Source organism: Erythranthe guttata, chromosome 13 (assembly GCF_056151865.1).
Source record: "Erythranthe guttata isolate IM_541 chromosome 13, IM_541, whole genome shotgun sequence".
Classification (NCBI taxonomy): domain Eukaryota; kingdom Viridiplantae; phylum Streptophyta; class Magnoliopsida; order Lamiales; family Phrymaceae; genus Erythranthe; species Erythranthe guttata.
The window spans coordinates 18,275,879-18,297,132 of NC_142545.1; the positions used below are offsets into that span (position 1 = coordinate 18,275,879).

Consider the following 21,254-nt stretch of genomic DNA (forward strand, 5'->3'; position numbering starts at 1 on the left):
CAGGCCCAATATTTATCGAACAAGAGGCCCAATCCATAAAACTTATTTCAATTCCCCGGTTTTGCACATAAAATAAAGAAAATGCTCTTTACGGTTTAAAAAGTGCTATTTACCGTTCAAAACAAAAAAGTGTTTATCTCTCTAAAACCCCTAAAATTTTCGAAAAAAATGGACGAACGCCCAAGTCGGGCGCCCGCCGCCTGAACAGACGCCCAAAGTGGGCGTCCGTTCAGGCGACCGGCGCCCGACTTGGGCGTGTAAACAGTTTTTGGACGCCCGGTTTGGGCTTTTCCCGGGCGAACCGGCGCCCGGTCCAGGCGTCGGTTCGGCCGGGAAAAGCCCAAACCGGGCGTTCGATTAAATTTTTTTTTTTTTTTTTTTTTTTCTGTTTTAAAATAAAATATTTTTTTTTCTGAATTAAAATAAGTTAGTAAATTTAATATAATTTATGTTTACAGGATGTCTAATTGGGCGAAAAAATTCGGACTGAAAAAGGGAAAGGACCCCTAATAAAATATGTTGTTCAAAACCTTATTATTATTATTATTATTATTATTATTATTATTAGAACATAATATAATAATAATAATAACATACTAACATTCATTATAACATCATAACATAATAATAATAACATACAATGTCAATAGTAATACATTCATTCCAATAAAAAAAAAAAAAACTAAATCAAACACTATTTAGAATATCTCACGCTTCACGTCGACTCCGCAACGCCTTTGGTAGACTACTCTGACCTCCCATATATTGGAAAATGATTATGCTTCCCGTATACTACTCTGACCTCCCATCTATCGTCCGACCGTAGCTCTCCGACAATTTGAAAACCACAGTTTCTTTTTTTGCTACCGGTCCTTCTCGGGCGCGCGTTTGGGTTAGTTGATGGACATTCTCGTTTCTCCCCGTATAGGTCACAAGTCAGAAAAATCTTTTTTTTAGAACAACTTTTTTTTAGCATTTTCACAAAAAGACCTCTTGCAACGAACCTCGCCCAAACCACTACCTCATCCTTCGAGTCAAACAACTGAGTTGTTGTAAAATAATCGGTATGATCAACTTCAATTGTAGACGTATCGTCCTGAAAAAAGCGTAAAAAAATTGATAAAAAAAAAAAAAAAAAAAAAAAAAAAAAAAAACGTTTCAAAGCCAAAAGCCCAACTCGGGCGCCCGAAGGTGCAGTGCACGCCCATGTTGGGCGTGCAAGAGCCAACCGCACGCCCAACATGGGCGTGCACTGCACCTTCGGGCGCCCGAGTTGGGCTTTTAAACGTTTAGCCCATTTTTTTCGATCGAAAAGACGGACTTTTTACCTCGTTGTGTCCGCTATCCAGATCTTCATCCGATGAACTCATTTATGTTCGTAGATCACACCAATAAGTATGATTTGTGATGAAATCGTCTTGAGAGCGAATTTTTTTAGAGAGAGAGAGAGAGAAAGTCTTTGAACGGTAAATAGCAATTTTCAAACGGTAAAAAGCAAATCCCTAAAATAATCATCCAATTTATATATACGTAAATCGAACGATCCAGTCCACTACGGCATGTCAATAGGCGCAACCCAATAGGAAGCGTTTCCTCGCATTTAAGCATATCACCGAGAGCCGAGTTGAGCATACATCACTCGAAGGGGTGTCGTGATGACTCAGACATGTGCATTTAACGTCAGAGAAACGCGATAAATGCACTGACACCGGCATTAAATGCTCGAACATGGCCGAGAAATGTCAAAAGGTACGGATATCCTGTAGAAAGGCTATGGCCTAAAGCATAAGTAGACGACGAAAGACTGATTAGCTAAAAATGATGGAATCCGCGATAGGCATGCGCTCGCCCCTGGTTTTGGAGAACTTTTAGGGTTTGGATGGAAATTATATAAATAGGAGAATGCCCCCTAAAACAGGGGGTTCGGAGGTAAGTATTTTTACAAATATAGAGGCTGATCTACTATTCTTAAAATATACATAAATCCATCGTCAAAATATATATCGTTCCCTACTTACTTGACCGTCGAAATGCTAACTCCGACTTGAGTCTGGGCTTTGTTTTCTTAGCAGCTTAGTCCCAGCCGAGAGCATCGAAAAGGTCTATTTCACCTACAATTAGTAGTCGTAATTAAATAATAAATGCACGCCTATTCATATCATTGGTGTAAATGTAATACTAAAACCCTTTGAAGCTCAAAAAGGGAAATTATAATTTGAAGTTCAAAAGAGTTGCTCCATACAATATAATTTTGAAATTGTAATATTTCAAATAAATTATTTTAAAAGCAAAAACTAATTTCAAAATGGTTACAAAAAACTTTTGCAAAATAGCACATAATTAAAATAAAGTGTGACGAGCATGATTGATTTATTAGGAGGGTCAGGTCAACATGAATTCCCACTTTTAATAAATTTATTCAAAGTTGAGAATAATTGTGCAGTATTCATGGATATCGTCCCTCGAAAACCACCACAAGTTTGAACAGATAAGTCAAATGGTCAAATCATTCAATTTCTAGTAAACAATTATTATAAATTCAATTTTTTTCTAAAAATGAATTATGTTAAACAGAAAAGGCAAATTACTGCCAGCCGGTAAACCTTAATTACAAAAAAAAAAATCTACTCATGTTTGGATAATTACAACCACTCTCCAGCTGTGTGTTGTATTGCAAAAAGATTTTTTTTTAGTAGGTAAATTTGAGACCATAAATAAAAAAAAAAAAATAATTGAGGGGTGGATGTAATTATCCAAACACGAGGGGTTTTACGTAATTTGAGTGTACCACAACGGTGGACGTAATTTGCCCTAAATACAATAACAGCCAGAATAAAACCTGAAGTCAGAATCAACAGCAATTAATTTGATGACAAAAACCAAAAGATAGCATTACAAAGCAAGGAATTTGGACAACTAATCTTTACACATAAGAAAGAAAGAAAGAAATACGAAATGAAAATAAAACGGGGAAAAATAATTTTAAACGAAATCGAAGAAATTATAATCACACAAATATGCAGTTGACCGAAAAACGTAAAACCTGCTACAACCCGCGAAGGCCATCATGAATCAGCAATTGACAACGGAGATGATTAATGAGAAAAGTAGAACCAGCAATTGACAACGGAGATGATTAATGAGAAAAGTAGAACCAGAAAACATCGTAAGACAAATCGATAGAGAAATATAAGAAGCTAGGTTATATATAATATACTCCTAGAATGATTTCTTTCCGAATTCTTACATGATATTACTATGAACAAATTAATTTTTGAAGTATCGAGAATGAATAGTTCAGATCCAGAAAGCATAAACCACAATGAAGCATGAACACAGAACATACCAAGCTTGAGCGCGTCATTCCTCCTATGATAAGATATGCAAAGTTCGAGAGCACCTGAAAGTGAGAAATAAGAAAAACATGCATAGGAAAAAATAAAGGTAGTCAAATTCAACTATATTTTAGCTCGATTTATATTCGTTGAGCTCAACGAATAATAAAACCGAGTTCAAAAGCTTGATTACAAAATTCAAAGTAAGTTCGAACACTCTCTCTCTCTATTTAATCAGCAGTGACATCAACATGAAACATATAAAGCGGAACAGCAACCAAAAGACATTCTTCGTGATTAATATTCCATCTTAAAAAGCAACTTAAGGAAACGCGTCTCGACGTATTCTGATTGGAGTAAGTAAATATAAGTACCAAAAACATAACAACACGTGTGAAAAGTATTTATGAGCAACCATTGTCAAAATTCGTACCACGGCAATCATTCGGCGAGCTGAGGGAAAGTGCAAAACGAACACGTGGTGGTGATCTAGAGAGTGAAGGTTAGGTTTTAATGGAAAAGTAATAACCCGGTAATCCAATGCATTTAACCTAAAAATCAATTAGTTACTATACATACAAGAAACACGTAAAAGAAAACGTCCATGCATCATAAACGGTCCTCAACAAAGCAAAAACGCCATGCACGACTCAAAGCAAAGACAATGTAGATACATAGCACAAAGTTTCTTCACGAAGCAGTTTGCCAGACAACAAATTCATTGACCGAGTCAGTTCACAAATAATGTACGAATACAGATAGGTGAGAATGCAAATAAGCTTCCAAACAGATACGATACGGAAATGAACAATCAACTTAATGTAGATGAATATACGTACTCTGAAAACATGGCAGGATCTTTTCAACAACTGCAAGATAGACAAACAATCCATATCAGCAAATCAATAAGAGTAGCAATCGTTTACGAAACAATTAGCTTTTCACATAACAACAGAGAACTCGATATCCAAAACAAAATGAACAGATGCCATAAAAAAACTAGGTTTTCACTGAAATCGACGATTGAAAGAGTCTTCAGAAGAACACTAACAAAGGATCAAACGAGCACAGAATCGCACACAAGTATGAATCATAGAGTCTTCGAATATTGATAACATTAAAGTTTATAAATTTAAAAATAAGTAAATTCTCATCAAACAACAAACACTCATAGAGATGGACTCTTAGATCTATAGAGTCTTAGTCCTTTCACCCTGTCTACAAGCATTCTCCTCTCTCTCTCTCTCTTCTTTTTTTTTTTAAGCTAAATAAGAAAAAAAAAATGGTAGTTTCTTCCAAATGACAAACATCATCATCTTGTGAGCACATCAGAGCCGGAGCGCCGTGCAGGTCAGCTCGTCCACATCAGCAGTGGCGTCCATCGGCGGCGGCATGTTAAGATCGAAAGGCAGAGGCTTTTTACAAGAGGAGGAGGCGATGTCGCACTCGGTATCATCAACCACGGAGGCGGAGGAATCACAGTCGCTATGACAATCATCTGGAACAACCGGCGGCGACCGAGGGTACCTCCTCTGCTGCTGCATGGGCGGCGGCGGCGGTGGCGGCGGCATCTGCTGCCTGGGCCCACTGAAGGACTCCACGGTGCTGCTCATGCCGCTCGAGGTCGGCCTCTGCTGCGCAATTATTTGGTGGTCCTGTGGGTAGAACCGGGACGGATCTCCATGGTTGTTCTTAAGATGCGGCGGATTAGGGTTTTGAGGGTTGAAATCGGGGAAAACGGCGCCGTTTTGGGGAAATGGGAAATTCGTCTTCGCCTTAGGGCCACGGAGGGAGCGGGCGGCGGCGTCATAGGCGCGTGCGGCGTCCTCCGCCGAGTCAAAGGTGCCGAGCCAAACACGAGTCTTCTTCCAAGGGTCCCTGATCTCTGCAGCAAACCTTCCCCACGGCCTCTTCCTCACGCCTCGGAATCTGATCTCCTTGAGGATTCCAGATCCGTTGGCTGCTCCTCCTTGAGCCGCCGCCGCATCCGCCTGCTTCACCACCGGTGCTCTGCCTCGCCCCATGGTTGAAAAAATTACAAAAAAAAACAAACAAAGATAGGTATTTCTCTGCTGGTGGAGAAATGATTTATAGGAAAAAAATTGAAGGCGATGCACAGAAGCAATGGCCTAAGGAGCCAACATATGTTCAACAAACGCCCACACAGATACAGAGGATGAGATGGTGATAATCTAATTCTAATGCTTTTTTCCTTTTTTTCTTTTTTTTCTCTCTCTACTGTGTGTTGTGTGTGAAAAGAGGGTGGGGGAACGTTATTTTTTCATTTATTTTTCTTGGTGTTTTTTTGTGGAGAGGGAAATTGCTTTCTCGATTTCTCTACCATCTCACGCGCACCCACAAACCGATTACGCCCATCGGATTTTCATATTAGATTTTGCCTTCCTTTGCTTACCTTTTTTTATGAGTCAAAAGACACAACAGCCCCCTCAATTTTTCATTATTTCCCATTTTGTCCTTTCCCATATTTCTCCTCCATTTTATTTAATTATTTATTAATGGTGGTGATATTTTATGGTCAGAGTGGTATTTGGTTGTGTCCTTATCCCTGCTTCATTATTTACGTAAAAAGGCAGCAAAGTTGGCGTGGTATATTGTGCATCCATTAGGGTTTTATCAACATCCACTCTTGCTCGATACCAAAATATAATGCGATATGACTTATGAAATTCTACATCTAGTGAAATATACTGTAATTTTGGAGTGTATAGAGAGTAAATATATTTAAATAATTACCCAGTAAATACATATATGCATGAGTTCGTGTGTGTTATGTTATATATAGTTCGATGGTGTAAAATTATATGGTGTATTTCACTATGTGCAGGTTTTAAAAAATCATGTAGTACCGATATAAATGAGTCACGAAGTTAAGTATCATGGCTCGCTTTGTATGATATGTTCACTGCAATAATATCATTTTGATTTTGTTCCTTTTGTCGTCTCACCCTTTTCTATGTATTATTGTGTAGTAATTTAGTTATTTGTAGGTTTTGATTTGAAATATAGTGTGTATAATCGAAAGTACGTATGCATAAGATAAACGTGGTTAATTTCAGTTATAGTATACATGAGATGTATAAACGTACGTAGTTAGTTTTAGTCATGCATGTGATACACGTGGGTAGTGCGTATTTGATCAAATATATTTTGGTAGTGACATTAATTATATGTTCGTTTTGATCTAATTTATCAATACCGCCTCGACCGTTCTAATTCTTCTTATGTTTTGAAGAATAACCTCGATCGGTTTGTGACGATAACACTCGTTGGCTTCTCCAAGACCCTTTCAACAACTTTACGTGCTACTTTTTATAATTACTTTTAAGAAATAATCGGGGGCAATATCTCCAAATTACTCGTGCAAAACTTTAATAATTATCTGTCTCCAAACTCATGCAAAACTTTAATTTAAGCCACAAACGATAAATTATAGTTATATCTTTCATTTTGTTCATTACGAGTTACATAACTAATTAGATTGTAGCAAAATTTTGTTTAACGAGTTTATCATCTAGTAAAAACACAGGACTTCGAAACTATTATAGGATTTTACAGTTGGGTTCGGGGCAACACATTGTAAACGTGCATATTGCAAGACAATTCGCAATATATAAGGCACAAAATGAGAACAATTTGCAATTTAAGAGAACCAAATGACTTTAATTTTGTACCAATCCAATCCAACTACTAAGAAATAACATAAATTTCACAACAAACATAGCCATAACTTGTTGCAAAATAAAGGTCAAAAATTTATTGTAGTGAATCCAGTCCACATTGGATGCTGCAAACAAGGTTGTGTGTTGTCACATATTATTCACAAAAATTCAAACAAAAGTTTAGATGAAATATAGTGACATATTTCACAATTCGTTCAAGATTAAAACTATTGAAAAAATCATATAAATAAGTTTCTTTTTTTTTTTTTGACAAAACTATTTTTAACCATTTCAACGCACAATCTCATCCATTAACCTTAGAATCTTGACCGAACTTTGACTTGCACTCTCTGGTCAAATCCTTTTTTTATTTTTTATTTTTTTTTGCTCGTAATTTTCTCGTCATAACTCTAATTACACTGATCAAATTGTGTTGGAAAGGCAACATAATAAACATCTTAATATTTTGTGTGTTGCTGCAGTGTACGAGATTCATTGTGTACAATGATTTAAAATCAAAGCTGAATACGTTTAAATAAGAGGAGGGTATTTTTGTCATTAATTTTTTTTATGGACCTATTCATGAGAATATTAGTTTTAATGGACATATGCGTAATTATCCATTAGTATAGACCGCATAGTCAATTGTACGATAGTAGAGAATTATGACGTCAACCAACAAATACTTTAAGAGAAAAATGGAAAATTAGTATAATTTTCATTTATCTTTCCAATATTACGATTGTTGCATAAGGAGAAAATAAATAAATACAATATCACACATAAATATAATACCAAAAATGAAACATGCCTTTTAATATATTGTCATAAAAACACGAGAAACACGCCTTTCCTTCATAACAAAGTAATAAGTAACAATTTTGACGTCGAGTAATTCAATAATTAGTCTACTATGGTTAACATCTCTTGTATAATTTGCTAGCTATTATACAGAGTGTACCTAATCCACTTATATAGTTGGTTGTAAGTTACTTAATTTAAAAAAAAAAAAAAAATATTCAATAGTATGTGGGAAAATTGATTCAACTTTTGTGAATTTGCAATTTCATATTGCCTATATTTAATTTGCATAGTCTTTATCATGTTACAGTAGGTTGAAAAGAAAAGCTTAAGAAATAACAATATTCAACTGTTTGTTTGACCCCAAATTAAAATTCCAAAACCAAAATAAATAAATAAAAAAAGGTACTCCACAATTCACACTAAAATGGTCCAAACCTAATATGGTAGGAGATTGGGGGGCACGAAGTGGGTAAATTGGTCCAAGAATTGAAGGCCTAACACAGTAACACTACCTATTTGTACCCTCTCTTTTTTTCTAAAACAAAGAAAAAAATTAGGAGACACGTTTTCTGGGTGAAAACTATCTATTTCGTACAATAATTCGTCGTAAATTAGACGAGAGGTGTATGTAAATCGAACTAAACAGATAAATGTGTGACAATTTTGGATAGTTATGCGTCGCACTCTCTTTGCTCATTATATAAACACGAGTTATTAGTGGCGAAATCGTAATTTTACGTCAAAAAAATATAATAAAAAATAAAAAGAAGAGAAAGATTGAAGTGAGTTTCGGGCCTTTGGGGCATTGTGGGCTTTTTTAACTAGGCCCAATATCGAATGTCAGATTATGGGGATTCTTAATTGTAATTTTGATTTTGTCAGGGGTAGTATTGTAAATTGAATGAACTCACCCACACACAAGTCCCATACAGTTGCCCAGGGCATGGTTCCATGTTTCAGCCGAGGTGGAATATTCGGGAATATACCATTTCCTTATTCGAATCTATTATTAATAAATCCTCTGTTTGGGTGCAAACACAAATTTATTAAGATTTTAATTTTGGAATTTTTTGTAGATTCTTGCACATGTTTTATTTATATTATTTATAGAATAAAATAATTTTTTCAAAGACTAATTTAATTAAAATATAATTAAAATCTGTAAATTCATATTTAATAACTATGAATTACCTATAAAGAAATGAGTAAAGGACTTATCGTCAATATAATATGTGTATTAGTATTACTGAATGAAATAAAATGTAATCCGAAATTCCAAAAAAATGTAATTTTTTTATTGCTTGAACTAATTATCATAAATTAAAAAAAAAAAAAAAAAAAAAAAAAAACTGCATGGCTTAAAATAAAAGTCAATTGCGAAGGGGCCCCCGGACCAAGATCTAGTTAAATTTTGGGCTTTCTTAGTAAATTATAGAAGTGGATTGGTCCATCAACAATATGTTTTCTAACAATAGGAGGACCATTGAGATTTTTTTTTGACAAAAAGGCCCAGTTACATTCTAATAATTTATTGCCTCTAATTATAGAACTTTGGTTTTTATTTGATTTTATATTTTCCTATAATTTATCATAAGAATTCTCAACAAATGAAAACCTTTTTGAAACTATATATTAAAATCAAACATAGACCAGTAAGAACTAGTAATACTTAACACACAATTAATAATACTAATTAATAAATGGACAATATTTGCATAAACAAATCGCAGAAAAAATATAATCGAATATATAAATCAAAAGTAGGTAAATAAATCCAAAGATAAAAAGTCATATCCGCTCCGCTAGAACTAACCAATGTGTCCACCACGTAAATGATAAATCTACTATATATATACTATTAACTAATAATAAATAATAAAAAAATAAAATAGGTGAGCTATAATAATCCCACAATTTGTTCAAAAAAAAAAAAAATCCAAATCCTAGTTGTTGCCCGTTGGAAACTCGCAGCTGCCGAATTCTGCAAAAACATAAAATTAAATAACAATAATAAGTCATAAATAAATATGAAATCAAACGGTCAACGTATTAATTATGAATCATTGAAATTATTTTGACCAATAATTGGATGACTTACTGGGAGAGTGAGTGATGACGTAAGCAGCTCCGCCAAAATCGCAGGTCCCACTCTTGCGATAGTTCTTCTGATAGTAGCTATTGAACGCGTAGGATGCATGCGCCTCCAGGCTGCTAGGATTGTAACACGTGGCACCGGGCTGAATCGGACGGCAGTCAGCGCCTCCTTCACCACACGCGTAATCCAGCGCCTCCTTCAGCTTTTTCTTCCCAGCCTTCTCATTCGCCACGCACCAAGTCTGCCCCGCCGCAGCAGCCGGCGCCGGCGCCACCTTTGTCTTGCTCTCCGTCATGTTGGGGGCGGCGGTGAGGCCCTCCACCGTGAGCGGGATGTCGTAAACCTTCTTCTCGTCGGGGAAGAACAGCCCGTAGTTTCGCTCCGACGTGGCACCGGTCTTCTGGTTTTCGTTGAAGAGCGCAAATAGGTAGACGTTGAGCGGCTCGTCGGGCCGGAGTGGGGTCCCACCGCCGGTGAGCACGCGTCGGACGAGGTTTCCGTTGTACGCGGCGGCGTTGTCGACTCCGGCGCCGATTTCGTTCTCGTCGCCCTTCGACGGCCAGCCGGTTTCCGATATGACGATTTTAACGTCCTTGTAACCCAAGGCGGCCGCCGCCGCGAAAACGGCGTCGATTTGGGCTTCGAAGAGGCTCTTGTAGAGGAGGCCGTTGTTGGAGTCCGGGTTGCCGGAGTTGTTGCGGAAGACGGCGTAGTCCAGCGGGATGGTGTCGGTGTTGGCGATGTATGCGAAGAATGGGTAAGCGTTGACCATGAGGTACGAACCGGTTTCTTTTAAGAAACTCAGCATCGGTTTAATTACCGGTTCGATTAGTTCGGGTTTGAACGAACCGGAGGAGGAAGGGTATGAATTTTCGAGTGCGCTGAGCGCAATCGGCGAGGACACTTTGATGGAGGAGGCGGCGTTTTTAGAGAGAGAAGCGTGGACGTTTTTCATGGCGGCGACGAGGTATTGGGTGGTGTTCGCCGGATCGACGAAGACCTCGTTGCCGACGGCGATTGCTTCGATGATGGTGTTCGGGTGGTAGGCGAGGATGTTGGACTGGACCCAGGCGTCGGTGAATGAGGTTCCGGCGGCGGCGGAGGCCAGCTGCTCGTTCGGGAGGGCGACGGTGAGGGCGATGCCGGAGCCGGAGAAGGCGGAGAGGACGTCGGAGTTTGTGTCGTAGAGTTTCACTTTGGTGATACCCTGCGCTTTGAGGAGCTGCACCACCTGCGGCGGAGATGGCAGATTGTCGGCGATGCGGCCGTAGTTGATTCCGATGGTGCCGGAAGCGGAGAAGACGGATACGATTGAACTCGAAGAGCAAACGAAGATGAGAAAAGCGCAGAGAAAGTGTGATAACTGTGTGAAAAACTCCATTGCAAAATATTTTTGTAGAAATTTAGAAGAATTAGAGCGCTCTTATATAGAGCGTCGATTTTATTTTTTTACAGTGGTGGAGTTAGTGAGGGGGGTGGGGGTGGTGGGGTGCGCGTGGGGCCCACCCTGTATGTAAATCTGTTTTACTAGCTATTAATTATACCTAATTATGAGTAAACCGAATATTAGGTGATTATTTAGTGTAATTTAAGGAAATTTACCAAAATTAATAATTAGAAAGTTAATATTGGTTTATCAAAATTGTTTCTTGGTGAACGTTGAGGATTTTATTGCAGTTTTTATTAAGTTATAAGATACTACTATAAGATAAGAAGAGAATATTTGGTTAATTAAGAATTTTTATTTGCCTCTCTCAAAAAATTAAAATAAAAATTGAATTTTTATTTGCTTAAAAATATCAAAATAATTAATTAAATAGTTTTATTTCCATGTAAATTAAAAATAAAAAAGGAAAATCAAAGAGCGGAATAATACCCACTAAAAATCATCATGGTAATGTGGTTTATTCTACACGATCCCCACTTAATAAAATTGACCGTGCGATATATAATTATTTACATAAATTAATTAATTAAAAATAATTATAATTACTTAAATAGATTTACGTGATATATTAGCTATTAATCATCATGGTAAATACCTAATACAAAATGTAACTATAGGCTTGGATTTTGGTGGCCTACCTTGTTGTTCGATGTGGTCAATCCCACCGGATCCTTCCCTTTTTTTCAATCAAATCTTATTTATTTTATTTTTATTAAATGATGGTTATTGCATGCATTATTTTTTTTCCCTAATTAAAAAAGAAAAATAAAAAGAAACTGGGAATGATGAAGGCAGTGAATATATGTTGATTGGATTTAATTTACAGGAAATATGAACGTTGGAGGTGCCAGATAGGCATGATTATTTATTCATTATTATATTACGACAAATGTTGTCATATCTAAGATGGGGTCAGTGTACGGTATGTTCTTATTACAACGGGTTTTAGATTCTGACAGAAAATGATATATTCATTTTCTTTTTGTTTTATTTTCTCAGTTTTTGTATCTTTATAATTTTTTTCATATTAAAATCTTTAAATTTGATGTTTTATTCCATTTAAAACATTCAAGAAATTCTTCTATACACTTTTTTTTTTTTAATATCGCCAATTTTATTTATAGTTTCTCTATGCAAAATAACTTGGTGCGACATGAATTTATCAAAATTTATAATGTTATTTCAAATAATCAAACATTAATTCTAATGTAATTGGACTATAAATATTATGGGCTCAACCTCATACGAAAAGATAATGGATTCGATTACATGCACATACCAAATATGCAAAATTAAATTATTGTTGGGCCATCATAAATTTATTTTATTACCGCATACCCTTAATTAGATTAATGTGGTATTGAAGCGTATAGAGATTACCTTGATTATTATTGAGACAATTAATTGATTTTTAAGCACTTTTCATGCTTTATGAAAATCTTCTTTATTTTCTTTACATTTTAGGGTGACTTAAGTAATAGAGAGTTTTCGTGCGAGTAAGGGAGTTGTCGACCCTAATGTATGGGTGTCCCTATTTAACCAATTGAAGATTAATTATCGATTAGGAAAATATATTGACTGCGTCGAATTTCTTACTCACGATGAAGAATGATAGCTTTAACAATATGAGAAAAAAATAAATAATATCATACTAGTAATTTATGAGGTGTTTGCATAAGTTTTTGAAAATAATTTATGAGGTGTTTTTGGATCATAATTCATTCATCAAAAAACTCTGCAAACGCCACCTCTTTATTACTAGACTTCAATATATGTATGCAACACGAAAACTTATCGAACCATCATTTAAAAGTCTTGCCAATAATTAATTTCATGTGTGTTGAATGTTGATAAGTAATTACCCACATACATTCAAGCCAATTGGTCAATCTTGTAACAATAGAGGTTAGCATTGTTGCTTATACGGTGAGAGGTAGATGCTACATTTGACTATATATATACTCGGTGAGTGTTTATCGTAGATAAATCTAATTATAACAAACAACGAAGTATACGTACACTTGAATACGTATAATTAAGTGCAAATCTACGATTAATACTTACCCATTGCATATAACTCGATGATGCATCTAGATTGTCTTATATACATGACTAGTAGTCGGTCTAGAATACTACTAAACAGGGGGCCCCCTCTACTATACCCATTTCAAGTGCAAATTAATATTTAGCAACAAGTCAAATTCGCTTTGAATTCATCACTATAAATTTAGCATAACAAAAATGTAATAGTCAAACCCAAAAACATCGATTGAATGGTTACACGTATGTATTACCAGAAGAAAAATGACAAAAGGGAATGATATAATGAGTAAACACGCTTTTGACGTATTGTTTATTGAATTTAGTTTATCTACTCTTCATTTTTTCGCGTAAAGTTCATTAACTTTTCAATTAGATCTTCTTTCTTATGGATAAAGACAGCGTTAGTTGATTGCAGTTGAGACTTTTGAGGAATGAGATAAACACTATCGAGCCTTTGTGCTCTCATTAATACAATTAAATGTATAAAATAATTTGCAACCACTAGTGAAAACATGTTCACTCTCATATAATAATTTATTTGAGAAGCTCGACTTAAAAAATGTTCGACAATGAAATTCAGAATCGATTATGACAAGCTGAACTATTATCTTTTTTTTTTTTTTTGATAAATAATGTTAATAGTCGACCTCTTTGGCATTATTATATATTATTATTTTCTTAGAAGAAATAAAATAATTTGAGATATCGGGAAAGAAAGCTGCGGCGTTATATTAATGGTTGGTGCAATAAGCATGCATGAAGTCGGCAGTTGTTTCTGTTCACCAAAACCATAACACGCTTATAGGTCAAATTGTGGTTGAAACATATGGATATACTGTAGGCGGTTTGAATTTCGATTTTCTGCGTAGGACATTTCATATTTAAAAATATCCTCAAGGTTCCGATATTTTCAAGTAGGGTCTCGTTTAATTGTCGGGATAAAATCAACCAATTAAAAATCTCCTTCAAGCAAAATAAGACAACATAAACCATGAATTATAACAGAATATATACAGATCAACCCAATAAGTTATTGGGGATACCAAACACCAAACGAAGTTCGACTATTTAGTTAACAACGACTAATCCCCAAACAAACTAGCCCTAGGAGTAATAAATAGTACTAATAGAAATTCTTCAAACCACCTACTTAATTATTTTAAATGCTTATTAATTTTTTTATTTTTTTTTGAGTAATAAATGCTTATGAATTTGTTGTAAAATTTGAAGTTTTTGGGAAGCAGTTAATATTAATTTTTCTAGGTCTATGGGTTGGGCTTTGATTTGCTTTGGACTTTTTATATTTCGTGAGCCTCTTAATTTAAAAAATAAACTTAATGAGATTAGGCCCATTTAGGCATATAACCATGATCACCGGCCTAATCTACAATAAATAATTAAATCAATTTTCTTTAATTTATTTTTTATTGGTTTAAAATACATCTCACTTAAAATCTAGAACCAAAAATTAAACTCCAAACATTAAAATTTTATTAATAAATGTAAAGTTGCTAAATTAATAGGTGTATTTTCAAATAAAGTGAGAGTATTTTGCCTACAAAAAAATCTTGTAAGTAAAAAAAAAGTGAAAATTGGGAGCCGATGATGTAAGGGTGGTTGCGTAATTTCCAGTGGTTAATATCTACATTAATTGCGTTTAATCTGCAGGACAAATGCAGATTCCCCATTGGCTGTTTCCTTTATACACTGCACACGTCGAACAATTAAACGCATGCTTTTACTGTCAGATGAGAATCTAACGCATCCCCACCGTCAATTAAAAAATAGTACTTGACACTGACTTTTCAGTGAAAAGTCAAAACCCTCCCTCGAAAAACCCAGCAGAGTAAAACATCGCCGGCGCCGGAGGAAGAAAAAGGATGTCAACTTCCGGCGAAGAGGAAAACCAGAAGCCCATTGCACAACCGGGATACGTCAACATCAAAGTCAATAGCCAGGTATAACATTAATAAATTTGTAAACTTCAAAAAAATAAAATTAAACTGATGTTGTGTAATTCATGTGTTGGTGAAAAATGAATGAAGGATGGAAAGCAAGTGTTCTTCAGGATAAATAGAAATACACCGCTGAAGAAACTAATGTGCGCATATCGTGCTAAGGAATCTCTGGATAACTCCATTGTCTTCCTTTTCAACGGTGGCCGTATCCGTGAAACGCACACCCCCGATAAGGTCTCTCTCTCTCTAGATTTTCTCTGTTTCTCTCTCTAAGCATTATATTATTATACTGACGGTTTAATTTGTTTTAATATATATTATACAGCTGGAAATGAAGGATGGTGATGAGATAGATGCTATGTCTAACCAGATTGGAGGTGCTACTTCTACTGATCATGCTTAATTAATCATCCCAGTTTCTCTCTCTCTCTCTCTAGATCTCTCTCTCTCTCTGTAATCCATCAAATTTGGCTATTATATATGTTGTATCCATCTTCATATGAACATTCTGGAATATATATTTAATTATCTATTTATTCTAAAATGTTGAAACTTTGACCAACTTTGCCATTCCACGTGATATTGGTATTGTTGTGTGCATTATTTGTATTGCAATTTCACTATTTAACAATTTCCTTATTATATAAAAAAAAAATATTTTGAATTTTTAAGCATTTTAATTAATAAAATATTGTCCCGGAGATATTATCTAGTGACTGCTCAGGCCAAAACCATACTTCTTAACTTCCAACTAGTTCACTGAGGTGGTGCTTCTAAAAGTTTTTGAAAAGTGATTATGAGTTTTTTTTTTCACAATTATTTTTGCTTCGTTTTGAATGCTAGTTTTTACTTCTACTTTTACTCAAATAAGTTGATTTAATCTAAAACATAAGAAGCACTCTTGCAGCAACTTTTCTTTAATAACTTGCTCAAAGATGAAGGTTGATTGTCATGGAATTTGCAAGTACCCTTTAATTTTTAGAAATAAATTAATACTTATCATTAACTTAATTCATAATCATCAACTTTTGTTTTGCCAAAAACATTTGCAAACATCACTGTAATGAAATCTAAAAATGAGCTCATATGCTTAGTGATTTGCATTGAAGTATAAAATGGCCTAGAATTATTTTGATAACTTCCATTTTGAACAAATCGAAAGCGGAACTCGAAAACTCAAAATTCGAAAATCGAAACCGAGACCGAGACCGTACATGTTAAGACATCTAATCATGTACAATGGCATCTATTGTTTATATGTTGTCAAACGTCATCTAACTATTTGCAATGGGCAAAATTTAATTTTGGCCCCAAACGTGACCTTATTGTTATTTTTTTTTTGTAGGTGGAGGGGGGTATGAATTACAATGATTAAATTTGAGTTTTATTTAATTTTGCTAAATTCGTGTTAACTAATGTTATTTAATATATGTTTGCATAACATAAAAAAAAGAAAAAACTAAGAATCAACATAAGTTAATATTTTAATTTTGTGATTACAATTTAAGATTGAATATAATTTTTAGGGGAAATATGCAATACCCCCCTCACGTGGAAAATATTTTGAATTAAACCCAATTGATTTTAAAGACTTTTCCCATAACCCAAATCCCAATTTAAATTAGTGAGACCCCCTCACCAGATATGATAAGACTAAAGTGCCCCTATGCATTAGGGTTTTAATTTTATTCCACATTCTTTTATCACTCTCACGTTCACACGCATTCTCTCTCTATATCTCTCTCTCACACGTTCACTCTCCCTCTGTTCTTTTCTTCTTTTTTTTTTTTTTTCTTTGCAGATCTGTAACGCTATCCTTCGAGATTTACACCAAGGCCATCGTTCTCCTTCGAGATTTACAGGCTGCCGTTCTCCTTCGAAATCTACACCAGGGCCGCCGTTCTCCTTCGAGATTTACACTAGCGCCGCCGCCCTCCTCCCTCTTTTTCACACCACCGCCATTATCGACTCAACCCACCACCGATCACAACGGTCGCCTAGGGTTCTGCCGTCAAACCTCCCAACAAATCACTTTATCTTATATGTATAGATATGTGGGTCTGTGTGTGTGTGTTTTGTATTTGTGTGTGAAATATTCTCTCTCTCACTACCTCTCTTTCTCTCGTGTTTTTTTTCCTTTAGATCCGTCTCTTGTGATTTTGTATGTGGGTCTTTAGATTTGTCTTGTGATTTTTTTTTTCTTTGTATATTTCCCTTGTGATTTTTAGATCTTTGGATCTCTTGTGATTTTGTGTGTGGGTCTGTGGGTGAAATGTATGTGTGTGTGTGTATGTGTGTGTTTTGTATATGTGTGCGTTGTGTGTGTGTGTTTTATGTCTGTATTTTTTTAATTTTTTTTCAGATCTGAAAGTATAGTTTCAGATTTGAACAACAACAGTAATATGACTATAGTCATATTCGAATATGACTATTGTTGAATATGACTGTAGTCGTATTCAAATATGTTCTATTTTATCGTTTCACTCAACTCTGTTTATCTTTTTGTTTTTTTTTTCTGCCGTCTTTTGAGGTGCTTGACTATTCAATATAATGGAATCATAATTTATTAGTTAATGTATTTGGAAAGCTACTCTCTCTTAATTCTTGTGATTTTCATTTTGTGTCAGGTTCAAAATTCACACAATATAAAATACAGTGGTACCGTTCAAGGCTTGAAGTATATATATAGAGCTGAAGGCTTTAAAGGATTGTTTAAAGGCAATGGCACTAATTGTGCTCGTATTTTCCCAAATTCGGCAGTAAAGTTCTTCAGCTATGAGCAGGCATCCAAGTACGGCCCTCCAACAGCATAAATGTTATAACTTCTTTTGGTTATTATGACAGATTTTGCAGTCAGTGCTGATTATCTTTACACTTCTTTGTTTGTGAATTTTTAAGTGCTAGTCTGCTAGATGATTTAATTTTCAGTTCTGATGGTTTAAGAAAGGGTGGATTGATCTTGTCCTACAGAATGATTGGGGAGAATATTACTAGGTAGAAAAGTTATATTCGAATATGACTATTGTTGAATATGACTGTAGTCATATTCGAATATGTGTGGATGTTGATTGGATTGTTTTCGTAAATAATATTTTTTCTAGATAAAACAGCAGTAGTAACATGACTTTAACATGACTATAGTCATATTCGAATATATGACTATTGTGAATATGACTACATCTATCTAAACTTTTCAAATTGACTTGTAATAATAAGATTCAAATTGTGATATTTTGTGTGGATGTCGATTGGATTGTACTACATACATAATCGGAATTTTTTAAATTAAAATGTAAAAAACTGCAAGATAAAGAAAGAATATGACTACAACTTATATAGTCACATATAGTCATATTCAACTATAGTCATATTCGAAGTAGTAAACCTGTGGAGAGAAAAAATAAATCAATTTTTTGTTTAAAAAAATATTTTTATTAAAAAGAAATGCTAAATAATATTCGAAATAATAAAAAATAAAAAATAAAAAAATTCATTTTTTTTATTAGGTTACAGATTTTCAGCAATTAGGAAAAAAAAAAGAAAAAAAAAAGGAAAAGGAATAATTGGGACAAAATGTGCTAATTGATATAAGGGTAGTATTGGGAATAAAATTTCTAGGGGGTTATCACAAAGAAAGATTTAAGGGTCGGATATATCACAATTTATTAGCGATATGAGGGGCTTATCACTAATGACCCCTAATTTTTAATGTAAATTATTTTTATATATTTATTAAATAAAAAAATAAAAAAAGGAAAAGAAAAATAAAGACGCACGGTAAAGCTTAACAGTAAACCCTCATTCAAAAAAGCAGGAGAGAAGAAAAAGGGCGGAATTAGACAAACAGCGGCGTCGGCAACAGTCGTCGTTCACGATTAATCTCCGGGAGCAGAAAATCGTCGCCGGAAAAACCAAATGTCGACTCCGGGAGAAGGTGAAGAAGTGGAAGATAAGAAGCCCATAGTTCAATCTCGATACATCACCATCAAAGTGAATAGCAATTATAAGCAGGTCTCACTTTTTTTTTTTTTTTTTTTTTATATCCTTTTCTCACATTTTCTTTTTTTAAATCCTGATTTTTTGATTATTTATAAATTATCCTCTGTTAATATTGCATGATTTTTTTTTAATTATTAATTTTCCTGGACTTTCCTCTTTATGTGAAAATTAGCAAACCACCATTTCGTTCTTCATCAATTATGGGCTTGTTGACTGATTTTGACCAAAAAAAAAAAAAGAAAAAAAAAAGTGTTCTTGAAATCGAAGGGTGGGGTTGAGGATACATTGCTCTTGATGCACTTAGGAGGTTACATACTTCCATATGAAATAAATTTGATTAAGGTCCCATTTGGCTAAACTTATTTTAAACAGTTGATAAGCTCTTACAGCTTCTTGTCTTACAGTTTAAGAGCTGATAAGTTGTTACGTCTTAATTTTTAATTTTTAAGATTATTTAAAAAAAAAATTACCAAACATTCTGGAAGAGCTTATAAGCTCTTAAACATGTTATAAGCTCTTTTTAACAGTTTATAAGCGTAGCCAAACACCCTCCAAGTCTTGTTAAACCAAAATCAAGAAAGAATGATCTACATCTCCTAGCTAAAGATTAGATTTTTCCTTTCTTCTTTTCATGAAATTGTCTATTTCGCATCGTTTTGAAATTTTTTAATCAAGTGTTTCTGTTGTTTTGATTTTGTTAATTCATATACTTGTTTAACTTGAATAAAATATGACCGTTCGTTCGTTTAAAAAATGTTGCAGAAACAGTAACTTTGTTATTTTGTGTTGTGTTGTGTTGATTGAAGGATGAGAATGCAGTATTTTTCAAGATAAAGAGAAACGTAAAACTGAAGGTACTCATAAGGGCTTATCGTGAGCGACAGTCGGTGGATGACTCCATTGTCTATCTTTACAATGGCACCAAAATCGGAGATGAAGATACTCCCGATTCGGTATCTTTATCCACTCTACTTTCTCTCTCTAAAGGATGCACTATCCCCACGTTTTTAGGGTCATGAGTTTTGAAATGATTTTTTTTCTTCTCTCCCGTTTTTTTTCTTTCCGCACAGCTGGAAATGGAGGATGTTGATGAGATAGATGCTATGGCCGCCATGGATGGAGGTGCTTCAGATTAGAAAATATTTATAATTTAAATTATTGAGTAGCCCAGAATCTTGTTGATGACATTCAACTTTGAAATTGTACGAGTAACTTGTTAGTTTCTTCAGTTATGGTGTCTGATACTCGATCTCGCTTGTTCGTGTTCTTGCCGTTTCTGATAACTCATCTCTCTTTTTTTGGTTCCTATGAGGAATACTGAATGAAGTTATTTTAAACCAAGTATATATCGATCCCTTGTCCTGCAAGGTATCGCCTAGCGGTTGCAGCAAGTGAGCGTCAATTGACGCAAGTTTGAATCTCCATGTTAAAGGTGGCTAAGTGAAGTTTGTCACACATGGTTATTCTGTGGTTTACGCAAAGTATATGCCTCTGTTAAAAAAAAGGCGTTCTATCATCTCCGATTTTATGTTTATATTAGTACTTTATTTGAGTCCAGTCCTTACATTTTTGTTAAATTTATTTTATTGAATTTGAGTTTTGGTGTCATAATGTAGTTTCTGAATTTTCTTTTTATGAAATTAAATTAAATAATTATTTGTTATTTTGTTTCAGAAAAATAGATGTAATTGGTCCATCACTTTCGGCACTTCAGCTCGGCCCATTGCTTCAATTAATTCCTGGGCATGCACCAATTGGCTGGGCCTATAAAAAAATAAAATAAAAAAATCAGCTCATTCATAAATTTAACAGAGTTGACACTAAAAAAATAAAATTTCAATTAATAAATTCAAGATTAATTAGTAAAAGCTCTTTTAAATTTGGTTTATTAAC

General features: G+C 34.6%; 4 protein-coding genes and 1 long non-coding RNA gene across 5 annotated transcripts; 3 read left to right on the forward strand and 2 right to left on the reverse strand.

Annotated features, from left to right (window-relative positions):
- Positions 1-4,443: 4,443 nt before the first annotated feature.
- LOC105968958 (ethylene-responsive transcription factor 3) lies at positions 4,444-5,734 on the reverse strand. Its single transcript, XM_012993672.2, has one exon. It carries the CDS (start codon positions 5,357-5,359, stop codon positions 4,664-4,666), a length of 696 nt encoding a protein of 231 aa, XP_012849126.2. The 5' UTR covers positions 5,360-5,734; the 3' UTR covers positions 4,444-4,663.
- A 3,809-nt stretch (positions 5,735-9,543) lies between these two features.
- On the reverse strand, positions 9,544-11,550 carry LOC105969028 (glucan endo-1,3-beta-glucosidase 12). The gene is made up of 2 exons (XM_012993750.2): positions 9,918-11,550; positions 9,544-9,800 (listed from the first exon to the last, which is right to left on the reverse strand). Exons 1-2 carry the CDS (start codon positions 11,293-11,295, stop codon positions 9,763-9,765), a joined length of 1,416 nt encoding a protein of 471 aa, XP_012849204.2. The 5' UTR covers positions 11,296-11,550; the 3' UTR covers positions 9,544-9,762.
- A 3,609-nt stretch (positions 11,551-15,159) lies between these two features.
- On the forward strand, positions 15,160-15,914 carry LOC105968573 (small ubiquitin-related modifier 1). Its single transcript, XM_012993202.2, has 3 exons — positions 15,160-15,362; positions 15,450-15,596; positions 15,688-15,914. The coding sequence occupies exons 1-3, from the start codon at positions 15,285-15,287 to the stop codon at positions 15,763-15,765; spliced, it is 303 nt and encodes a 100-aa protein (XP_012848656.1). The 5' UTR covers positions 15,160-15,284; the 3' UTR covers positions 15,766-15,914.
- Positions 15,915-17,064: 1,150 nt separating this feature from the next.
- On the forward strand, positions 17,065-18,469 carry LOC105968525 (uncharacterized). The gene is made up of 2 exons (XR_001173754.2): positions 17,065-17,416; positions 17,990-18,469. It is a non-coding gene; the product is annotated as an uncharacterized LOC105968525 (long non-coding RNA).
- Positions 18,470-19,111: 642 nt separating this feature from the next.
- Positions 19,112-20,705, forward strand: LOC105968473 (small ubiquitin-related modifier 2). Its single transcript, XM_012993109.2, has 3 exons — positions 19,112-19,373; positions 20,168-20,314; positions 20,432-20,705. The coding sequence occupies exons 1-3, from the start codon at positions 19,278-19,280 to the stop codon at positions 20,495-20,497; spliced, it is 309 nt and encodes a 102-aa protein (XP_012848563.1). The 5' UTR covers positions 19,112-19,277; the 3' UTR covers positions 20,498-20,705.
- Positions 20,706-21,254: the final 549 nt, after the last annotated feature.